This window comes from Callospermophilus lateralis, chromosome 1, assembly GCF_048772815.1.
Source record: "Callospermophilus lateralis isolate mCalLat2 chromosome 1, mCalLat2.hap1, whole genome shotgun sequence".
NCBI lineage: Eukaryota > Metazoa > Chordata > Mammalia > Rodentia > Sciuridae > Callospermophilus > Callospermophilus lateralis.
Window position 1 is genome coordinate 55,254,885 of NC_135305.1, and position 21,240 is coordinate 55,276,124.

The window sequence follows — 21,240 nt, forward strand, 5'->3', positions numbered from 1 at the left end:
GATTGAAAGCAAAAAAAAAAAAAAAAAAAAAAAAAAAAAAAAAAAAGCCCTATTTTCCATTATGGTTAAGTTTTCTCTTATTTATTGACAAACATATTCCTACTTGACATAACTAGCATGTCATTGTCATAGTATGTCGTAGTATGTCATTAAAGCACCTGATATCGCTTTTAGCACGGAGTAGAGATCCCATTCGGTGTTTGCACATTCATTCACTTATCCATGCAAATGTTGACAAGAATGAATCTTGAATAAGTGAGTGAATTAATGGATGAGGCTTTTTTGTTGTTGTTGTTTGGACAGAAGCATCATCTAATAAAAACAGATTATCCCCTAACTTTAAGTTATGTCTTATAATCTTTTAACAGCTTTGTTTCAGATCCTGTGGACTATATTATATGGGTCCTGGAGTTTGTTCCCAACAGACTTTTTCTTTTGGTACTAGAAATTGAACTCAGGGGTGCTTAACCCCAGAGCCCCTTCTCATGCCCCACTTCTTTAAAAAAATATTTAAAAACAGGGTCTCGCTAACTTGCTTAGGGCCTTCCTAAGTGGCCGAGGCTGGCTTTGAACCTGCGATCCTCCTGCCTCAGCCTCCCTGGCCTCTGGGATTACAGACGTGTGCCTCCACGCCTGGCTGGCGTGTATTCCCAAGGCTCACTTCCATCCTGTGAGCAAAATTGGTGCAGCTGCTACAAATCATGCAGAGAACAGTGGAAGCAGCTTCCTGGTGTCACCAATTCCCTGAGAGCCATATTTCGAGAATGCTCTTCTCTGCAAGGCCAGGTTGGCAGGAGTGTGGCCTGTGCAGAGGTTGGTCAGGTGGAATTAGCTCTGGTTTTTTTTTTTTTCCTCTCTCCGACTTGGGCTGCCGGGCTGCAGTGTACACACAGGGCATGTTAGTGGGCAGAGTTAAGAACCGAGGCATGGAACTGAAAAAAGAGAGGAGAGACTTCAGCCGTCTCAGACTGAACTGTGAGGCAGCTCTCCAGGCCCAGTCTCCTGTCCCACACCCAAGAATTCCTGGTACTCTAAGAAAAAAGTGTTCTTTTTAATTTAATTCCAAGCAGCTTGGCTTTATCTCTTGAAAACGGTTATGTTAATACCTGGCTTTGGGGGATACATTTTATGCTTACTTTTAAAACAGTATAGGTAGATTTTTAACAGCTTAGATTTTAAAAATATAGAGAGCAGTTTTGACAAGCACTGCTAAGTGGCTTTGAATGCATTGTCTAATACACACCATCCTCCGTCTGTGGAAGGTGCTATTATTTTCCTTGTGTTACACACAAAGAAACTGAAGCTCAGAGAGGTTAAGAACTTGTCCAAGATCACGCAGAGCCCTGAATCCAGACTGGGATAATTGTCTCCAGAGCCCCCTATTCATTCCAACCATCCCCATATTCTGTGATTTGGAAGCAGACAACATATTCCCCCGACGGCCACTGCCCTGACCCTCCCTGCCCTGCCAAGGCTCAGGATGTCAGGCTCCTGGCCAAAACCCATGGGCACAAGAGCCTCTTCAGTTTGACAAGGAGACTTACACTGAGGGGAATATTTCGTCCAGTGTCTTCTGGATCGAAGGCCTCGACCTGATAAATAAATCCAGGTGTTTCTCTTTCTGCTATGAAGAGGTCTAAACCTGTGCGAGTGTGCAAAGTGGGATAAGACATTTTATTAGATAAAGCAAGTGGTGGAACCAGGTGTGTTGGCATCATGGGACAGAGGGCAGCAATAGCCCAGGCCACGAGGAAGACCACTGGCCAGCGAGCATGTGCTGAGCCATCTATGGGAACTGACAAAATGCTAGAGTGTCAAGCCATCACCGATCTCCTCCACGGAGAGTGACGAGGTGCTGCTTGCTGAGCAGGGCTGGGAAGAACCACAGGTAGGAGCCTTTAGCGTGGGACTGCTCCAGGTCCCCATCCACTGCAATGTGCATAGAGTTCCTCAGCTGTGCTAAGGGACCCCTTGACGTGCACTTGGCATCTCAGCAGAAGTGAGCTTCTCAACGAGGGGTCTCCGGTGGAACCGAGAAGAGGTGGAGGGTGCAGAGGCTCCGGGAAAGGCCAAGTACCTTATCTAGTTTCTCTCAGAGATCATCTTGGCTAATGGACGCAGGGCCACATGGCCTGGCCCCGCCTGAGGGGCCTCACTACCCCGCTCTAGGAAGTGACTGGTATTATTAAAAGCAACACTCTCTTGAGGTGCATTGTGCTGAGGACCTAACATAAATTTTATCTTCATAACAGCCCTGTGAAGAAGATATTGTAACTATTCTTTCCAGGTTATTGACACTTTACAAATGAGGCTCAGACAAGCTATGACGTCACCTCAGCTAATCCCAGAGGAGAGGGATAGGAGCAGAACTTTCCTTCACTTTCGTCACTGTTCATTCTTTTATTAAAAATAAAATAAAATTAACGGTGCTCCGTATGTCCCAAAGGCTGATCTAGACGCTGGAAAGACAACAGTTCACAGACAGACCAAACCCTGCTTTCATGGCTCTTGCATTCCAGTGGGAAGATATGGATAATAAAAATCTGTGCGAAAAATGGGTGTATGTTAGGGAGCAATGGTATGGAGCAAAGTCAGGGAAGGGAGTGCTCAGAGGTGCCTTGCAATTTCAAATAGAGCAGCTATGGCAGGGTCCAGCTGGGGAGGGGGAGGAAGAGGAGGGAAGAGGCTGATGGGCGGTGTTGGGGTGGCAGGGGGCTTGCCAGTTTGGACGGGGCCTTGAGACTCTGGCTGTCAGTTTGAATGAGGTGAGAAGTTCTCACAGTGCTTTCAGATTTGCTTTAACTTTTATTTTAACAGGATCCCTCTGGCTGTTGTCTGGAGAATCCACTGGAGTGAGCCCAGGGAGAGGGATAGGGGCAGAAGCCAGGAGGCCAGCTGGGGGACCCTGGCAATCATCCAGGTGAGACACAACTGTGACTTGGACCGTGTTGTTGGTGGGGTGCAGATGCCGGTTGGATCTGGATGTATTTGGAAGCTGGGAAGATTTCCTGGTGGATTGGATGTTGGGTGTGAAAGCCAGGGAGGGGGTGACTGAAGATATTGGCCCAAGCAACCAGAAGGACAGAGTGGCTATTTATTAACTAAGCTGGAAAAGACACAGGGGAAGCAGACTAGGGTGAGGCGGGGAGAAGTGGGAGTCAGGAACTTGGCTTAGGGGTACACTAAGTTGGGGGAGTCCATTAGACATCTGGGTGATGACAGGTAAGACAGGCAGACATTTCCGTGAGAAGTTCGGCCGAGAATCTGAACTCAAATTAGAGACTTGGAGGTGTCGGAGTTCAGGTGGTGATCAAAGCCATGAGCTTGGTGAGATCAGGTAGGAGGTTCCCCTGTTCCAACATAAGTGGGGACCCTTATGTTGTCCCCACTCTGTGGCAGACCCTGAACACTCAGTGCCCTCTAGGAGAAGAGTCCACGGGAAGACGGGGCAAGTCAGTCTCCGACTGCAGCACAGTGACAAGCCTGTGATGGGCCTGGCCCAGGGTCCTCTAGAATGACCCTCTTGAGGTCCCTGAGCCTCAGTTTCCTCCATAGGACAGGGAAGGGGCCAAGAGAAACCATGGCTGCGGAGGGCTTGGTAAACGGCTGGATACTGTGACTGGGCGTGCTGAGCCGGAGGACATTTCATCTATTCCCTGCTCGTTAAGCAGCTGCCTCTTCCAAGGAAACAGCTGCTTGTTTATTTATTTATTTTTTTCTGTTTTTCTCTGTCCTCCAGGGTCCTCCCTGATGCCACCGTCTGGGCTGCATTGCACACTCTCTGGTGTATCTTACCTTCTGCCAACCTTCCTAGAAACCGAGGAGGCTCATTCACATCTGTTACCTGAACAGTCAGGATCTGCAGATCTGTGACACCCACGTCATCCTTAACATAAATCTGCAAGTCATATATGTTTGGTCCTGTTTCAAAGTCTAGCTGTTCCTCCCCAGTGGTGACAACCTAAAACAAAATGAAAAATTCTTAGTGAAAGAAGGTCTGTTTTCTCACACTCACATTTGCAAAGGGTCCTTACTAGCAAGGAAGCAACCAGCATCCTGAAGACCATTTTTCACTTGCTGCCAGAGGAAACGGTTGTTTTGTCTTAGTGCTCTCAATGTAAGTCCCATGACACTCCACACAGAAGGCTCCTGTGCGTGCGGCTGCTTTTCACAGGAAAGAAAAATATCCAGGAGACATCCTGGTGCAATTCACCAGAGACGGAAAGCCTGAGAATTAAACACCTACCACACTTTGGGAGCAGGCTTCTAGAAAAGTCCTGTAGGTACCCCGAATACAGTCGGATTGTCTCTCGTCTTTAAGAAAGGATGCTGCCCTTCCCTGGGGTTGCCGCCCAGCTGCGGCTCAACTTGTCATCCACTCTAATTGTCCTAAGGCCACAAGCAAGAAAGAGCAAGAGGAGAAGGATACATCTGCACATAGAAGGAATATTTCCTTAATCAACAGACTGTTCCCTCTTCTTGCGACTTGCCCCACATCCTTCCATTGTCAGGAAGTTTTCTCCTCTGCACTCTTAGGATTTTGGAGACGGGATAGCAACATCAAGAGCCAGGACCAGAGACTCATCACCAGAATTAAGAGCTGTTGCCAGCAGGATCCCTTGGGGTCCATGTGGGAGGGTCCTGCCGAGGCTAACTGGGGCTGCTCTGTGACCTCTTAGATCTATAGGCACATTCTGCCATCAGCTTAGCCCCCGGAACTCCTGCAAAGCTCACAGCCCTGTGAGATATCGCTATGGTTTGAGTGTCCCACAGAAACTTACTTGAAGTGTAATTGCCACTGTAACGATATTGAGAGGCGGGTCCTGTGACAGATTAGAGCACGGGGGTCCACCTCTTAGATGGACTGATGCCCTCGTTGCCATGGCTTTCTGGGCTTCCTGTCCCACCCTCCTGCTCTCTCACCAGGCAGGTGCTTTGGCCACGTCATGTCCCAGAAAGAAGGTCCTCACCAGATGCCAGCATCTTTTTTTTTTTTTTTTTTTTTTTTTTTTTTTTGTGGTGGTGCTAGGGATTGAACCCAGGGCCTTGTGCATGCAAGGTAAGCACTCTACCAACTGAGCTATGTCCCCAGCCCAGATGCCAGCATCTTGACATTGCCTTCCCAGCCACCAGAACCATGAGAAATAAATTTCTTCTCTTATAAATCATCCAGCCTATGCTATTCTATTATAGCAGCAGAAATCAGATGGAGGCAGATAACAAGGACTAAATGTCTTATATATCCTCAACGGGTCCTAACAGAACTTTTGACTACCAATGTGACTGGGGCCGGGTGGTAGGCTATTCAGCATCCTGCAGTGGGAGAGCCCCTGGCTGCAATTCCATTCCCATCACCAAACTTCTGTGTGACCTTGAGGGAGTTTCTTTCCCTTTCCCTGATTTTGCTTCCAAGTGATGGTAATTAGGGAAATATCCCTTGCCCTAGTTAAACAGCTGAAGTATAATACGTAGTATTATAACAAAGAGCCAGGCCAGGGTGCTATGGAAGATTGGGAGATGATTTGTCATGAGCTGTGTGTGGTCAGAGAGAAGAGAGGTTGTGTCCATATTGTGCCGGGTCAATCTGGTAGCCACTTAAATGGAGGTGCCATGGTCTCGCTGTTCTACATTTGGAATGTCAGGAGCGTGACACAGGGGTCACAGTCACAGACTCTAGAGCCAGACTGACTGATTTTAGAGCTCAGCCTTCCCATTATTTCCATGCCTCAGTTTCCCTATTTATAAAATGGGGGTTAAAATAACATTATATAGGGTGAAGACGAATGAGCTAATCCATGAGAAGTCCGTAGAACATTGCCTGGCTCAGAACTAATATCTTGCTAATGCTGACTTTTATCAACAGGAGGCCATCAAAAATGTGCATTCGGGCTGGGGCTGTAGCTCAGTGGTAGAGTGCCTGCCTTGCACATGTGAGGTACTGGGTTGGATCTTCAGCAACACATAAAAAATAAATAAATAAAAATATTGTGTCCAACTACAACTTAAAAAGAAAGTGTTTTTTTTTTTTAAATGTATGTTCCCCAGAGCAGGACCCTCTGTTGAGATGGTCAGCCTGCTTTCCTGATTGATACCCTAGCTTCCTGCATCCCAAGCTGGGATGGATCTCTTCCCTAAATATTACTTATTGCCACCTTCTCTTTGAGAACCAACTCTAACAATCTAGAGCCAGCAAATTAACCACTCAAAAAAGGGCTCAAAAACTTTATATCTTGGAACCAAAATAATTGTCTTGCTATCCAGACAAAGGAAAAAATTATTTTTGTTCTTGTTAGCATCTTGTCAAGCTATTTGTGGAGCATTTTATTTATTTTCATTTTATAATTGTGAAAGGTAAACCCCCCACTCCATTTTACATTCAAAGACCCTAAGACAGGGGAAGGGACTCTCCTAAGTTCACATCTTACAGTGGCGACCCCTTGATTTGGTTGCAAGCAAGCCACTACAGAGTATGTTAAATCTGAAGTCATCCTGGACAAGGCTGAGCAAATGTTCATGGCCAAGGGGATTTAGCTCAGTAGTACAATGCTTGCCTAGCAGGCATCACAAAATAAATAAGCAAAAATTTTAAAATTCAGGACTAGCCAGGAGCAGTGGCACACACCTGTAATCCCAGAGGCTCAGGAGGCTGAGGCAGGAGGATCACGAGTTCAAAGCCAACCTCCGTAACAGCGAGGAGTTAAGCAACTCAGTGAGACCCTGTCTTTAAATACAATTCAAAATAGGGCTGGAAATGTGTCTCAGTGGTCCTGTGCCCCTGAGTTCAATCCCTGGTAACACCCCTCACATAAAAAAAATTTAAAAAAAAGATGGGGAAAGAGATGAACAGATGAAAGTGTGGCAGGTGCAGGACCCTGGAGAGCTCCTGTCTTCCCAGCTACTGGCTTCTCAGAGCTACCCTTCAGGGTGCTGCTGCAGGAGAAAATCCTTCCACCCAGGATCAGCCGCTCGTGGCTGACTAAGGCTGACACCTCTCTTGCTGGGCAGTAGTGAGCCAGCACAGCATGGGGGCCATGAACAAGGATTCCTGGAGTCAGCCATACCTCAGTTTTCCCACCTTTAACTTGCAAATAAAACAGTAAAGGACTCCATAGCATTATTGTAAACAGTAAATGAATGAAACCATAAAATATTCTGGAAATTCCTGGCATCTGGTAAATGTTCTGTCAATGTGAGTTGCTGATGGCGTCATGATTAATCACCTCACACCCCCCCCCCCACCTGAGAAGTCCTGGCAGCCGTGTCTCAACGCAGGGAAACCTGGCCTCTGGCACAACTCGGAGCTTACCCTCAGAAGACATGACTGAGTCTCAAGGCCATCAGTGACCAGACTTCTGGCCATCAGCCTCCAGAGTGTGGAGAGAACCCAAGCAGGAGCCAGGTTCCTTCACGGAGATGGCATTACCGTGCCTGGAAGGGGGCAGGAGTGACTCTTGGGCTCACTGACGATGCTGGGGGGTTTCCAGGAAGAAGCCCATCCTCACACTAAAGCAAGGGTCTGGGCAGCTGCAGGGCATGGTGCCCAGGGAGCACAGGGATAATGCAACAAATGCTTGAGCCTAAGTTAGCTGAAGGGCTAAGACATTGCCATTTCAAGAGTTTGGGGATAGGAGGGAATTCTTCCTTGATTGGTTGCCCTGCTTAAGTCACACGAAATGCGGAAAGAGCATACCTACCCCATGAGGAAGGATTTGGGAGCTCACCAAAATGGCCACCAATATGCACAACAAAAGAGGAGACCGAGCCTGGGGTTGGGAAACAAGACCTGAGCACCTGAGCTAAACCACTGAACCACATCCCCAGCCCTTTTGAATATTTTATTTAGAGTCAGGGTCTCACTGAGTTACTTAGGACCTCACTAATTTGCTGAGGCTGCCTTTGAACTTGAAATCCTCCTGCCTCAGCCCCCTGAGCTGCTGGGATTATAGGTGTAAACCACTGTGCCCAGCTCTGAGCTAAGTTCTTATCCCATCTTTTATGGCCGTGTCTTGAAAAAAATCATTTAAACTCGCTGTCTCTACATTACATCTAAAATAAGAATTAAAACTTTGAAATACTGTTATTAATTGTAAAAATCAGGAGTTCAAGAATGTGAATATTCTTGGGAAGCTTTATGCAAATGTGAAGGAAGAGAAGTATCATTAAAGGCAGTAGACCACAGGGCTGAGAATGAGAACTCTCAAGGGGCAACAACTCAAATGTCTGTCAGTTGAAGAATGGATAAACCACATGTGGCACATACTTATAAAATGGAATATTATTCAGCCATAAAAAGAAGGAAGTACTGATACATGCTACAATATGGGTGGCCCTCGAAACTTTATGCTAAGCAAAAGAAGCCAGTCACAAAAGACCACATGCATTCTGTTCATATGAAATGTCCAGAACAAGCAAATCTGTAAAGACAAAAAGTAGATTAGTGGTTGCCAGCGACTGGGAACAGGAGAATACAGAGTGACTGCTAATGAGGATATAGTTTTATGTTGGGATAATGACAATTTTCTAAAATTATATTGTGGTGATGGTTGGACAACTCTGTAAGTATACAAAAGACCACTGAATTGTACAATTTAAATAAGTGGATAATATGCTGTGTGAATTGTATCTCAACAAAGCTGTTTTAAAAAATAATGAGAGCTCTGAAGCCTTACAGCCTGGTTTCCGATCTCAGCTCAGCTGCCTACTAGCTGTGCCACCCAGGGAAATTTACTTAAACTCTCCAGGCTTCATTTCCTCATCTGCAAGAGAGACTAATACTCCAGACACAGTCACTAGATTGTTTTGGGGATCACAAGGGCAAGCACCTATAACACACTCTCAACAGTGTTCGCATGTGTGACGTGCTCTGTAGTGTAAGCAGTTGGCAAGACTGACGGGAACAGAAGGCAGCAGCTGTTGAAGACAAGCCAGCTATCAAGGGAGTAGGTAGGCAGGCAGTTAAGTCACAGGACTGGCATCTGGGCCTGACAATGAGGGAGGATGCTGAAGTGAAGACTGACCAGAAGCATGCTCCTTACATACCAGAGAGCCCTGTCCTGGGGTGACCAGAGTACCAGAAGCCTGGGTGCTGACCTCAAGTCATAGGTTCTGCAGATCTGCTCTAGAGCAGATCTGCAAACTTCTGGAAAGCTCTACTAGTGACTGATGATGAGTTGCCTTAAGAACACCCCGTAGGTGCCTCACAGAAGCAGCCCAGCCTAGACCAGGCAGGCCAGAGCCCACTGGGTCCCACAAAGACCCCAAGGACCAATGGCAAGGCTGAGGATAGAACTGCAGGAGGTTCCTAGGACAGTTGAGGAAGGGGATCAAGGTGGGGAGTATCAAAGCACAGGTAAATCCAGACACCTAGCCCCTAAAGACATCCTGAGAAGACCCTGGAGTGTAAAGCATGCAACCAGCAAGTTGGGCCTCCCTGAGGGGAAGTGACAACTTTGAGAAAGACTCAAATGACAAACTGAAAAACAGCAACAGGGCTGGGATTGTAGCTCAGTGGCAGAGCACTTGCCTAACATGAGCAAGGCTCTGGGTTCAATCTCTAGCACTGAAGGAAAAAAAAAAAAAGAGCAAGAAAGCAGCAACAGTGGCGCAGCTTTTGAATTATTATGTCTCAGTTACCCAAGAGGAAACAGTTGCACATTAGAGGTGGACATTGAGACTTATATTTTGTTGAAGGGCCTGTGCCTTGCATATTAAATAAACCTACTTTTAGATTTCCTTCTAAAAAACTCACAGAATCACAGAAAAGCAAAATCAGTTGACCCAAATTCATCAGAGCCTGGTTTTTAAAGAGATTAATGCCCAAACTATCAAACCCAAAGGATTTAGTGTAGTACACCTAACACCTGATGTCATGTGGATTGTTGGCAGTAAGAAACAATCCTTCGAAGGTTGTGGTGGTGCACACCTGTAATCCCAGTGACTCAGGAGGCTGAGGCAGGAGGATCATGAGTTCAAGCAAGCTAGCTGCAGCAACCTAGCGAGGGCCTGAGCAACTCAGCAAGGCCCTGTCTCTAAATAAAAATAGAAAAGGGCTGGGGATATGGCTCAGTGGTTAAGAACCCTTTGGTTCAATCCCCAGTGCCACACACACACTCACACACACACACACACACACACACACCAGAAAGAAACAAGCCTTCCTTTCCTAACAAATTTCCTAATGCTCATGGGGACTGCATTCAATGGAGAAAGAAGGTCCAAAGGCTACAGAGGCATCAGGTACAGGGGGCGCTGGCTAGGATGCCCCAAACAGGACAGCTGGATCTTATAGAGGGGAGTTTAAACAAGGGAAAAGGATCACTGACCTGGACCGCCAGCCCTCCCTGTCTCAGGACCACCCCTTTGCAGATGACTCCCCTGGGGGTGGAGCTGGTGAAAGGCAGCTTACCTCGAAGTCAGTGCCCGACAGCCAGGTCACCCTGAAGGCTTCAGTGAGGGGATTGGAGTTGATTATCAGGGGAAATCCCGGGATCACAGGTGACAATGATACTGACAAATTCACAGAAAACTTGTGCACCAAAGTCTCAGGTGGAGAATTCTCTGCTACGTTGCTTGTGGCAGGTAAGTGGATTAGATGTAAGGTCCCTCCTCCTGTGGATTTAAAGAAGACACAAAACGACATGAGCCCAGAGCTTTTTGCTGGGAACAGGGGGCTTATCAACTCGGTCTGTGGCTTTAGTTCACGGCAGTGATGAGACCTGGTCACTCCCCAAGAACAAATGCTGCTGCCAAGTGCTAGAAGAGGAGATGTGAGGCCTTCTGGGAACCGAGGAACAACCCCAGCAATCTGCTCTGTCCTTCAGTCAATGAAGCTGCTGCCTTTTCTCTTGTCTCCCTACTTGTCTTCTTCTTCCTCACACCTGTTTTTATGAAGAGCTAAGAAAAGAAAAAATGTGATATCTAAGGAGAGAGGACCTCCCCCAGCCCCTGCCGCCTTGAAGACCCTAGTGTGGTAAGGACACCCTCTCTCTCTCTCTCTCTCTCTTGCAGTTTGTAATTTTATTTTCCGTCTCCGCAGCAGTGTTCAACTCATGAGGTCAGTCCAACCTCATGGGTGACCTCTCCACATCCACCAGCCATCTCAACGGCATTTTTTTTGTCATTGTTAGTGCCATGTTGTTGGACATCATGTAGGGAGTCCATCAGCACTTCCTGGGCGATTGACTAACTCCCCTTCACAGAGGAGAAAATGAGACTCAAGGAGGGAACATGGATTGCCTCAGGCTGTGTGACACACAAGTCCCTTTTTAATTTAAGAGAAAGGGTGTTTCTTCCAAGAAAGGCCTGGAACCATTCTAAGACCCTGGTGAGACTCTGTGAGACTTGACCAGCACAGAGAGAGCCAGTGGGACCCCATTCCCTCAGACTTTCCCCGCTTCTGTGACTGTCCTGGACTGAGGAGCTCCCCCCAAAGATTCGGAAATGGAGTTTTCACCCATGTAATTAGTAAAGTTAAAAGGAAGGCATATTGGATTAGTGTGGGCCCTAACCCCAAGACTGGTGTCCTTGTGTGGAAGCAGGACACGGAGACACCGGAAGGCCATGAAATAACAGAGGCAGAGATTGGAAAGATACAGATACGAGTCAAGGAATAAAAAGCCATCAGCAGAAGCAAGGTGGAGGTGGGCACAGAACAGATTTTGCCTCAAGAAAGAATTAACCCTGCCAATACCTTGATTTTGGATTTCTGGTCTCCTGAACCATGTGAGAGAAAAGTGTTTTAAGCCACCCAATTTGAGGTGATTGGTCACAGCAGCCCTAGGAAATAAATCCAATGACCATTTTCCCAATGTTCTAAATAAGTATATAATGAAAAATCCTTTACTTCATTTACTTCTCAAAAACATGCCTCTCGGCCAGGCGCGGTGGTGCAAGCCTGTAATCCCAGCACCTCGGGAGGCTGAGGCAGGAGGGTCACAAGTTCAAAACCTTAGCAACAGTGAGGCACTAAGCAACTCAGGGAGACCCTGTCTCTAAATAAAATACAAAATAGGACTGGGGATGTAGCTCAGTGGTTGAGTGCCCCTGAGTTCAATCCCCAGTACCACCACCCCCCAGAAAAACCCACCCCTCTCAGATAGTATTAATATTACCATTTTACAGATGAGGAATCTTAGTGGAAAGTCACATAGCAAATAACAAATAACAGGTCCTACTTCCCAGTCAGCTTCCCCTTATTGACCACCATCTGCCACTGGGATCCAAACTCCCAGAATAGTAGGAGACACAGGAGTAAGGAGGGACAGTAGAAGGATCCGTCCTACTGAAAGGTGTAAAGAGTCTAGAGAAAGTCAAGTCCTGGGAAAAGGTTTGGCTTTATCAGGGGATGCTTTTATTTCAGCAAGGGAGGGATGCAGAGGAATACATGGAAGTGTGAGAAAAATTGAAATAGAAGCACATCATGAATACAAACTTTCAGCTTAGAGATTAAAATGCATACTTTTTATTTTTGCTCACAGAATTATCACACTTTATACGCAGGGACTGTGTAAGGACTCACACATGCAAACAACCGAGGTTTCGGGTGATGTGGTTATGAGTAGCTTTTTACATCTATTTACCTTGACTCTGATATGATAGCAGTTTTGCAACAAAAACCAGGAGCTAAAGAGTAGGGCTGGAATATTTAGAGATGAAATGCTCCCAGGAAGAATTTTTCAAAATGAGCAGAGTAATGAATCACTTTGGTTGGACAAAGTTTTTAGGCCTAACGTGCTCACGTTCTTTTTACCACAAGCAAAACTCACCAGGGCACCCCCCAAGCTGTTCACGACAGTTTCCTCACTGCTTAGCAAGACAGGGGCAACCACAGCAGAATCAGAGATTGGCCCTTCATTTTCTAGGGCCCCATCTTCTTGCCCGTACTCCTTTCCATCCCTCCTCACGCCCCAGTGACTTGTGCCCCTCCATTGAGGAGCAAAGACATAACTTGCTACTTTTTAATTTTTTTTTAATTTTTATGAATAGCCTACCCCACCCAAATGAACAGACTGAAGCAATTAACCACCTGTATTTACCAAACCTCACCTCACCAGGCACAGTGCCAGGGGCTTTCCTACCTATGGCGTCCACTCCCAACATACCTGAAGTCATCACACACTCAGTAAGTGACTGTGGTGGGCTTGGCTTCCTGCCTCTGGATCTTGTAGATAACTGACAGTCCATACCAACCACAGAGTCTGTTGCTGCGTATCTGCAACACAGCCATGTACCTGGGACACACAGTAGTTATTCTGTCACTTGGGAACACTCCAGCAACATGGCTCCAGGGCTTGATAAGAAATTGGACCTTGGGGGCTGGGGATGTGGCTCAAGTGGTAGCGCGCTTGCCTGGCGTGCGTGCGGCCCGGGTTCAATTCTCAGCACCACCACGTACAAACAAAGATGTTGTGTCCGCCGATAACTAAAAAATAAATATTAAAAAAAAAAAAATTCTCTCTCTCTCTCTCTCTCTCTCTCTCTCTCTCTCCTCTCTCACTCTCTCTAAAAAAAAAGAAAAAGAAAAAGAAAAAAAAGAAATTGGACCTTCCACCTGGATGCTAAATCTGGATGATGTGATCTATGAGAGGCTGTTTTTTTTTTGTTGTTTGTTTGTTTGTTTATTAGAATAACATAAAGAACTGGGCTGGGAAATGAGCTTGCTGGGGGTGCATGTATGAGCGGCTTGCTAAGCTCCAGTTGGATTTTTTCCACAGCCTCGCCCTGAATAGGCAGATTCTCATGGCCACCAAACTTGATGCATTCCCTTTGAGGAGCTGAGGGAAACCAGAGAAGCTGTCATTCCCATATATTGTCTGCTGGTAGTTCTGGTTTGCTCTGCTGGGAGAGCATCCGTTGTTTTGTTGCATCGATCATGACTTTGGCATTACTGTGTCTGGGAGACTAATGTCATGAAAGAACACCAGCATTCCAACCCAAGGCATCCGACTCAAGGACAGCTGTATACTGCCTCCTTGTTTGTATGTGTGTGTGTATATATATGGGGCTTTTCATAGTCTTCCTGGAATGGTCATCTTTTGTAGTGAGGGAGATATTTTGGAAGGAGAAGTGGATAGATTCCTTGACCTCAAGCAATTTGTATTGGAGATGGTTTGCTCCACGTGTGGCTAGAGCCAGGCTGTCCTTGGATATGCCCGTTCTGCAGACATTCTTGCTGGTAATGTTCTACTTGGCTGGCGACCTGTCTTCCCAGGGTACAAGATTGTGCACCTGAATCCAAAAACTTTAAGGCAGATTTTCTGTAGATACTGATAAGAAAGTTAGACCCACTGCAATCTAAATACCCAGTTTTTCCAGCTTCTTTGCTTTTTTAAAAAAAAAAAGTACTAGTAATAGCAATAGCAATGATTTAAAAAGTGACTCGTGCTATAAATAGAGCAATTAGTAAGATACAGTGTTCAAAATGGTCAACCCATTCATTACACAGATCAGTTTGAGCTGTGTACCCAAAGCACCCCACTGAGCAGTGGCAGAGGGCAGGTTAGAGGCCAAGGGCCAGGTCTTTGGAAGACACTGCACTTTTCTTCCGGAAGGCTTTCTTTTACGGTCTGAATACTGAAGAGCAAGAATGAGGGTTTAACGGAATTTGACTTACACATGAATCTTAATTAATGCTCAAGTTAGAATGGCTTGAAGGTTACACTTTGAAAAAGGAAAGGCCTGCAGGAGATTTAGTATCAGTCCCTGAGCCCACTGCAGCTTCTCTCTGGTGCTTGAGAACTGGTGCTTGTTTCCCCTGAATCACCGACTTTCTAGAAACAGCTCCTGGGGCCTCCTCCCAGGAGTCTGTGTTGAGGCAAGGCCTCCTCAGCCTCAGTTACAGGGGAGGAGGTGACTGCCCTGGGCCCCCAACCCCATAAATGGTGACATAGATTCAGGATGTGGGGTGAGGCCACCTTCTTCTAGGGACGTGGCTGCTGTAACTTGTAGCTCTGTTTTCAGTACACAGAGAGAATAGTGCGTGTCTGAGGTGCCACTCTCTAGTAGCTAATCAAAATAGAAGTGAAAGAAATCAGAGTTGTGAAAAGAGCAAGGGATTTGAAATTAGCCCTTGCTTCCGGCTTCGGCTTTGCTGCTACTTGATTGTGGGATGGTGGGCTGGGCCCTGCCTGAGTTTCCCTGGGGCTCTGTCATCAACTGTCTTTCAGGGCTGTGGTGCTACAACAGGGGCTTTTAAACAGGTTCTACTGCCGGTGAACTTGCACAGGACCCAAGTGATACTGTTTGCAAATCTACAGTTTTATTATAGGAAAAAATATACAACATAGCAAGAACATTAAAGTGAGGATACTTAATCACCTCTGAACAATGCCTCATAGCAAGAGATCCAGAGGGGCCAGGAGCAAGCTCCTGTTGTCCCTTTTTCTCTAAGGAACACGCAGGAGACACTTTGTCAGATCAGGAATCACAGATATAAGTACAAATGCCATCTTAGTCTGTTTGTGTTGCAGTAACAGAAGAGCGTAGACTGGGTAATTTATAAGCAATGGAAGTTTATTTGGCTCACAGTTCTGGAGGCTGGAAAGTCTGAATCGAGGGGCCTTCCTGCTTTTTCATAACATGGCAGAAGGCACCATTCTGTGAGAGAAATCCAGCCCACTCTTGTAGCATCAAACCCACCATAATGGCATTTAGCTTCCACAATAATGACCTGATCGTCTCTTAAAGATTTCATCTCTCATTGCTATTCGCAGTGGGAACTGCTTCTAAGACCTGAACTCTGGGAGACACATTCGAAACATAGCAAGTACCTTGGAAACACAGTACCCAAAATGGAGCCTCTGCTGGAATTTTTTTCTCTTTTTCTGTAGGCACATTCTTGCTATATAACCAGCCTCAACAGCACAGCCTTGTGAGGTCCTAGGTGAGACCAGGTGCAAATCATCAATCTCACTGTTATCAATTAAACAATACTTACAAGCTGGTACAAACCATGCAGAAACTCCTAGGACCCATGGTTACAAAACCACATTACTAAGCAGCATTGCTTCACGCCTTGATCAGGGTCAGCATGGTGCAGGAACTTTAGCAAACAACTCAGGCTCATACCAGGCCTGCTAGAACTCACGGTTACAGCCCAGATACCATAAATGAAAATCCTATATTCAGTAAACTATGAAAGATGACAGCATGTTTGTTTTGGTATGTGCAACTTTCTTCTGTTGCTCTCATTTCCGCCATGTGTACTTTCTGAATGGGATGCTTGCCTTTCCTTTTGGAAGAGCTGATCCATTGCAGAAAAGATTGATGGGCCAGAGCCCTTAATTGGACACAGAGGAAAAGAAGAGAACTCTCGCAATGATTCTGGACATGGCACTATATTATAATTGGCAAGAGAAAAATTTGCTTGCCTTGGAGCATCACTCAGGTTCTGATCTGAGAAGGGTTGGTTTCTTTCAAACCTTTACCAGCTCCACAAAGGTGAAAAGCAAATGGGGTCCAGGGACTTGAGCCCTCACTCGAGTGTTTGAGAAAGGCTTTCTGGAAATAGACTGCATCTTCCTGCCTTTTTCAATGAAGAGAGCATTAAGAAGCAGTTATACCTAGTTTCTCTAGGGGCATAAGACCTTGAATCTTGGACTTTTTCTGACTTGTTGACATTGCCTAGCAAAGTGCCAAGCCCAGAAGATGGGCTCAGGGACTTCCTGGAGAGACTGGGCATGGCTTTGCAGCTATGGACAAAAGTCAGGCAGATAGATGGCTTGGTACCTTTGCATGTTTATGGAGATCTCCATCACCAAGGAACCCTTCTCTCCGTAAAAACCCTGGAATATTCTATTTCCGTGAGAGCCATACGAAAGCTACTCCCCTGGAGATTTTCTCAAAATGCAGACAGGTTCTGTGTGCGGTTGGTTCAGATACACGGCCTTCTTTAATAGGACCTTCATCTTCTGAGAATCACAGGTGGTTCTTCAGTGCTGGGGCAGCTCGAGCAGGCTATTTTGTCTCAACCTTTTCCCATGAATACAGTTAAGAGTTTCATCTAGTTTTTTTTTTTTTTTTTTTTTTCCAGTGTGGGGAGAGGCGCTTTCTTTGTAAGTTGTTGTTGGAATGGGACATGATCCCTTCCCAAAGAGAAACTTCCATTTCCTTCATCCTAATAGGAGATGAAAAGGACAGAAGCGAATTTAAATGACAAACTGAAGGGGCTGGGGTTGTGGCTCAGCAGCAGAGTGCTTGCCTCACACATGTGGGGACCCACTATGCGCAGAAGATGCGGAGATTTTGAGAAAGCCTCCATGGGTTCGATCCTCATCACCACATAAAAATGGATAAACAAAATCAAGGTATTGTGTCCATCTACAACTAAAAAAATTTTTTTAAATGCCAATATGAAGCAGGCAGAAAAATAAAACTAAAACTCTGCATTTGGTGAGGGGGTAATCAGTAAGTGGGGAAAAAAATAAATCAACCCACACTAGATTCAGAAGGCATGGTGGTTGATGAAATGATAAACATTTATTGGGTCTCCTCTGTGTGGCGCTCGGGACCTACAAGGTAAGAGGAGACATTAAACCTGATACGGCAGGGATGGCAGTGTGGTTGAAGAGTCGGACAGGCGCATATCAGATGCTTTACAGGATGACAGCTCCTGCTAACTTTGCTGAGTGCCACTGAGTGTGTGGGGCACTGTGCCAAGCGGTTGGCACACAGCCGTCGTGCAGGCAAGAGGAGCTCCGGGGTGCAGTGGGAAGAGGGCTCTTCCCAAGCTGAAGCAGCTCCACAGGGCGGTGGGGCTTGAGCTGGTCCTCGAAAGAAGCATAGGGCCCGAGGAAAGGGAAGAGAAGCCTGTGAGGATGTTAGTTTATTTGAGAGTGTACAGTGATGCCTACTTCCTGCATGCTGAAGGCAGGTGCTGATGTGTCTGCCCTTGTCCCCAGAATCCCCTGTCACCCTAGTGTTCAAGCACTAGAAATAGACATGATCAGAATGCACCATATCACCAGGTGGGGTGGTGCACGTCTATAATCCCAGTGGCTCAGGAGGCTGAGGCAGGAAGAGTTCAAAGCCAGCCTCAGCAAAAGGAAGGCACTAGGCAACTCAGTGAGACCCTGTCTCTAAATAAAATACAAAATAGGAAGGCAGCAGAATACAACAGACACTAGTATGGCAGTATGTAAAAAAGTGGATGTGTAACCAATGTGAATCTGCAATATGTATATGGGGTAAAAATGGGAGTTCATAATCCACTTGAATCAAATGTATGAAATATGATATGTCAAGAGCCTTGTAAAGTTTTGAACAACTAATAATAAAAATAAATAAATAAACAAACAAAATAGGGCTGGGGATGTGGCTCAGTGGTTGAGTGCCCCTGAGTTCAATCCCCTCAAAAAATGTGCAATATCAGGAGCTTCATGATCAGGTACTTGGACTCACAAAAGTTGAGAGATGGAGAGTTTGCATTCCGATAGCCCTTCCAATACTAGGATTTGAACTTTGGAAGTAAAAGCATGCTAAAATCCATGGTCTTTGGGGACTCACTATGAGCAGAAGAAGTGGACATTTTTGAGAAAGCCTCCAGGGAATTATCTTTTTAATATTTATTGGATACCTTTGTGCTCTGCTCCTCTCACACATCTGATAATAAAGATCCAAATGGTAGTGTTCAAGTAGGAGGCACTGGGTTCTTCCTAACCTCACTCTCCCCCCCCCCCCCCCAGTGACAATAAATGTCACCCCTTAACTCAAATGATTATGGCCAAAAAGCCCATACTTCTGCAGAAACTGCAATGTTTACTTCAAGCAAGAGGCTGGGCTGCTCAAGGATTGCTTCTCTGCACAGTTCCACCTGCTCCCTGCAGGGTCTGAAAGCCCAAGTTGAAGGAAGCCTCCACTTTAGGAAACCCAGGCATTTATTCAGTTAGCAGATCAAAGAGGAAAATCAAATGGTCATTTCCATAGATCATTAAAAAAGCATTTGACTTAAAAATCCATTTTTATTTAGAAAAACTCCCAATAAAACAAGAACAAAGGCTAACCCCTTAGTATGTCAAACATTTCTCTCGCTCTGAAAGCTAGCATCATGTTTAGTGTGGAACAGGACAGAAATGCACACCCTTATTATTTAACAGTGGTCTGCAGGCACAGGCCTGGCGATTAGATAAGAGGGAGAAATAGAGGGTATAAAAATAGGAGAGGAAGAGTAGAAATGTTCATTCTTTTCAAACCTGGAAAATGCATGTGAATCAACTGAGAAGAGCATAAATGGTGAGATAATGCACTAATAGACTTCCTGTATCATACAATAATAAGTTAAAAGACAAGGGAAGAAAAGATTCCATCTTCACATGTAAAAATAGAAAAAGGAAAGCACTAGAAATAGCCATGATCAGCATGTGCAATATCTATATGAAGGAAACCTTAAAATACTCCTGAGGAAAACAAAGGAAGACTTGAACAAGTATCTAGAACACTGCTCCTCAGTCAGGAAGACTCAGCTGCACAAATAATAATCACTAACATTTACTAAGCATTTACTATGTTCCAGACACTCCCCGAAGTATTTGACTACACAACTCATCCAAGATGTAAATGATCCCTAAATTAGTCTGCAAATTAACATGATTGAATTCCATACATTATGCATAAACGGCCTACTCAAAAATAAAAGAATTTAAAAATCTCAAGTTCAATAATCCAAACTGACAACATCAAAAAAGATCATCCAGTTCTTAAAGCTCTTGATTAAGAAAGAGGGGGATATAAGAAGGATTAGGCTGAATTTTTGGTTCTTTCTATCAGAAGGTGTTTTCTTTGCTCCGTACAAAGACAGTAGCCTCTCAGGATCTCAGTTTCCCCAGACTTGCCAACCTCAGGTTGTCCCCCAAGGCTCCAGAGAGGAGCCATAAACTCCATAAAGCCTGACTTGACATGTGCACAGAGCGCTGCTATGACGGTTCCAGCACAATCCAGTCAGAGCGCAGGGAAGAGTGACCTCTGTACGAACAGACTAGATGGTGGTTCTTGGAGCACCTCTCTCTTGCACCCGCTATGCCAGCCCCCAGGCCTCCTGAAGCTGCTGCGTCTGATTCATCATTGCAGATAAGCCCACCATGGAAGGCATTATCACACCATGGTATCCTGCAAACCAAGTAGGCCCTGCAAGGTTCCAAGGCAAAATGGAGCTCCCACCTGAGGTGGCACCCAGGAGGACCAGGAGAATGACGGCTTCCCGCATGCTTGATGATGGCTCCCGCCTGTGTGCGCCTCCAGCACTGATCCAGGACTGACTCCAGACTCACACCCAAGGTCCATCTCAGACTCGGCTCATTTTCCCCTCCTGCCTTTGTTGCCATGCAAGGAATCAAACAGAGGCTTTGGTGGTAACTTAGGGAGACTCTAAACAGCACAGGACTGTTTGTTCTTTGGTCACCTGCTTCTCTGATGGCATGGTACCCACTGGCCTCCAGCCAGTCCATCCTAAAAGTCCTCATGCACCCTGTGGCTCTGCAGAGAGCCAGCGTGCTCCTGATGGTCTCAGTTGTCCTGTAACCCGGCTTGTCATTCCCACAGCAGGTGTCGTCAGAGGTGGGGATGTTTCTGCTGTCCAGAGCTGGCTTCTCTTCAAGGCAGACACGCGTTGGTAGAGCTGCCCTTGACTCCAGCCATCACCCCGCCCCTCCAGACCCTAAAGAAGAATGCGGATGAAGATTGCTAGGGTCCTGAGGCTTCGGCCCCTAGGGAATGGTGGGGCCTGTCCCTCGGGGGTCGTTTTGTCCCTTTACCATGTTTTTATGCACCAAGCAGCCCTGCTCCAGGGAACAAGGAGTGACAAATGAGTGGACTTAGGTTGGGTTCCAGCCTCCACTCAGAAGAGGGGCAACGCAGGGCAGAGGAAGGATGGTGGAGGGCAGCCTGTCCACTACTGGGAACAGTAAGAATAGCCGTGGGCTGTGGGAGGAACCGTCTCTCTGTTTCTTTCCTGTTACGGCTGCCTCCTGGGAGGGAGGATCCAGCAGCTCAAGGCTGGCATCAGGAGTGGAGTAGGGGGTGCTCTCAAGAACCTCACACACGCCCCACTGACAACCAGCACAGAACACCTGCCAGTTAGCCCCTGTGAGCAAGAGGAGCCGCCACAGTAACAGAGACAAGAGCCAGGGCCAGCTGAGTAGACTAGACGGTCCCTTTCCTCCTCCCCGCCCCATCTTCCACCCCAAGGCAGAGAGGGAGAAGGGAGCTGGGAGTCATGCCACACTCTGAGAGTCTCAGCCCCAGCTATGC

The 21,240-nt window shown here is 46.3% G+C and overlaps 1 protein-coding gene across 1 annotated transcript in view; it reads right to left on the reverse strand.

Annotated features, from left to right (window-relative positions):
* The window catches only part of Cdhr3 (cadherin related family member 3), a 62,548-nt gene extending 42,351 nt beyond the window's left edge, over positions 1-20,197 (reverse strand). The window contains 4 exon segments of the mRNA XM_076853605.2: positions 1,545-1,642; positions 3,796-3,961; positions 10,406-10,608; positions 20,152-20,197. Coding sequence (XP_076709720.2) covers positions 1,545-1,642; positions 3,796-3,961; positions 10,406-10,608; positions 20,152-20,197 — 513 coding nt within the window.
* Between the last annotated feature and the right edge of the window lie 1,043 nt (positions 20,198-21,240).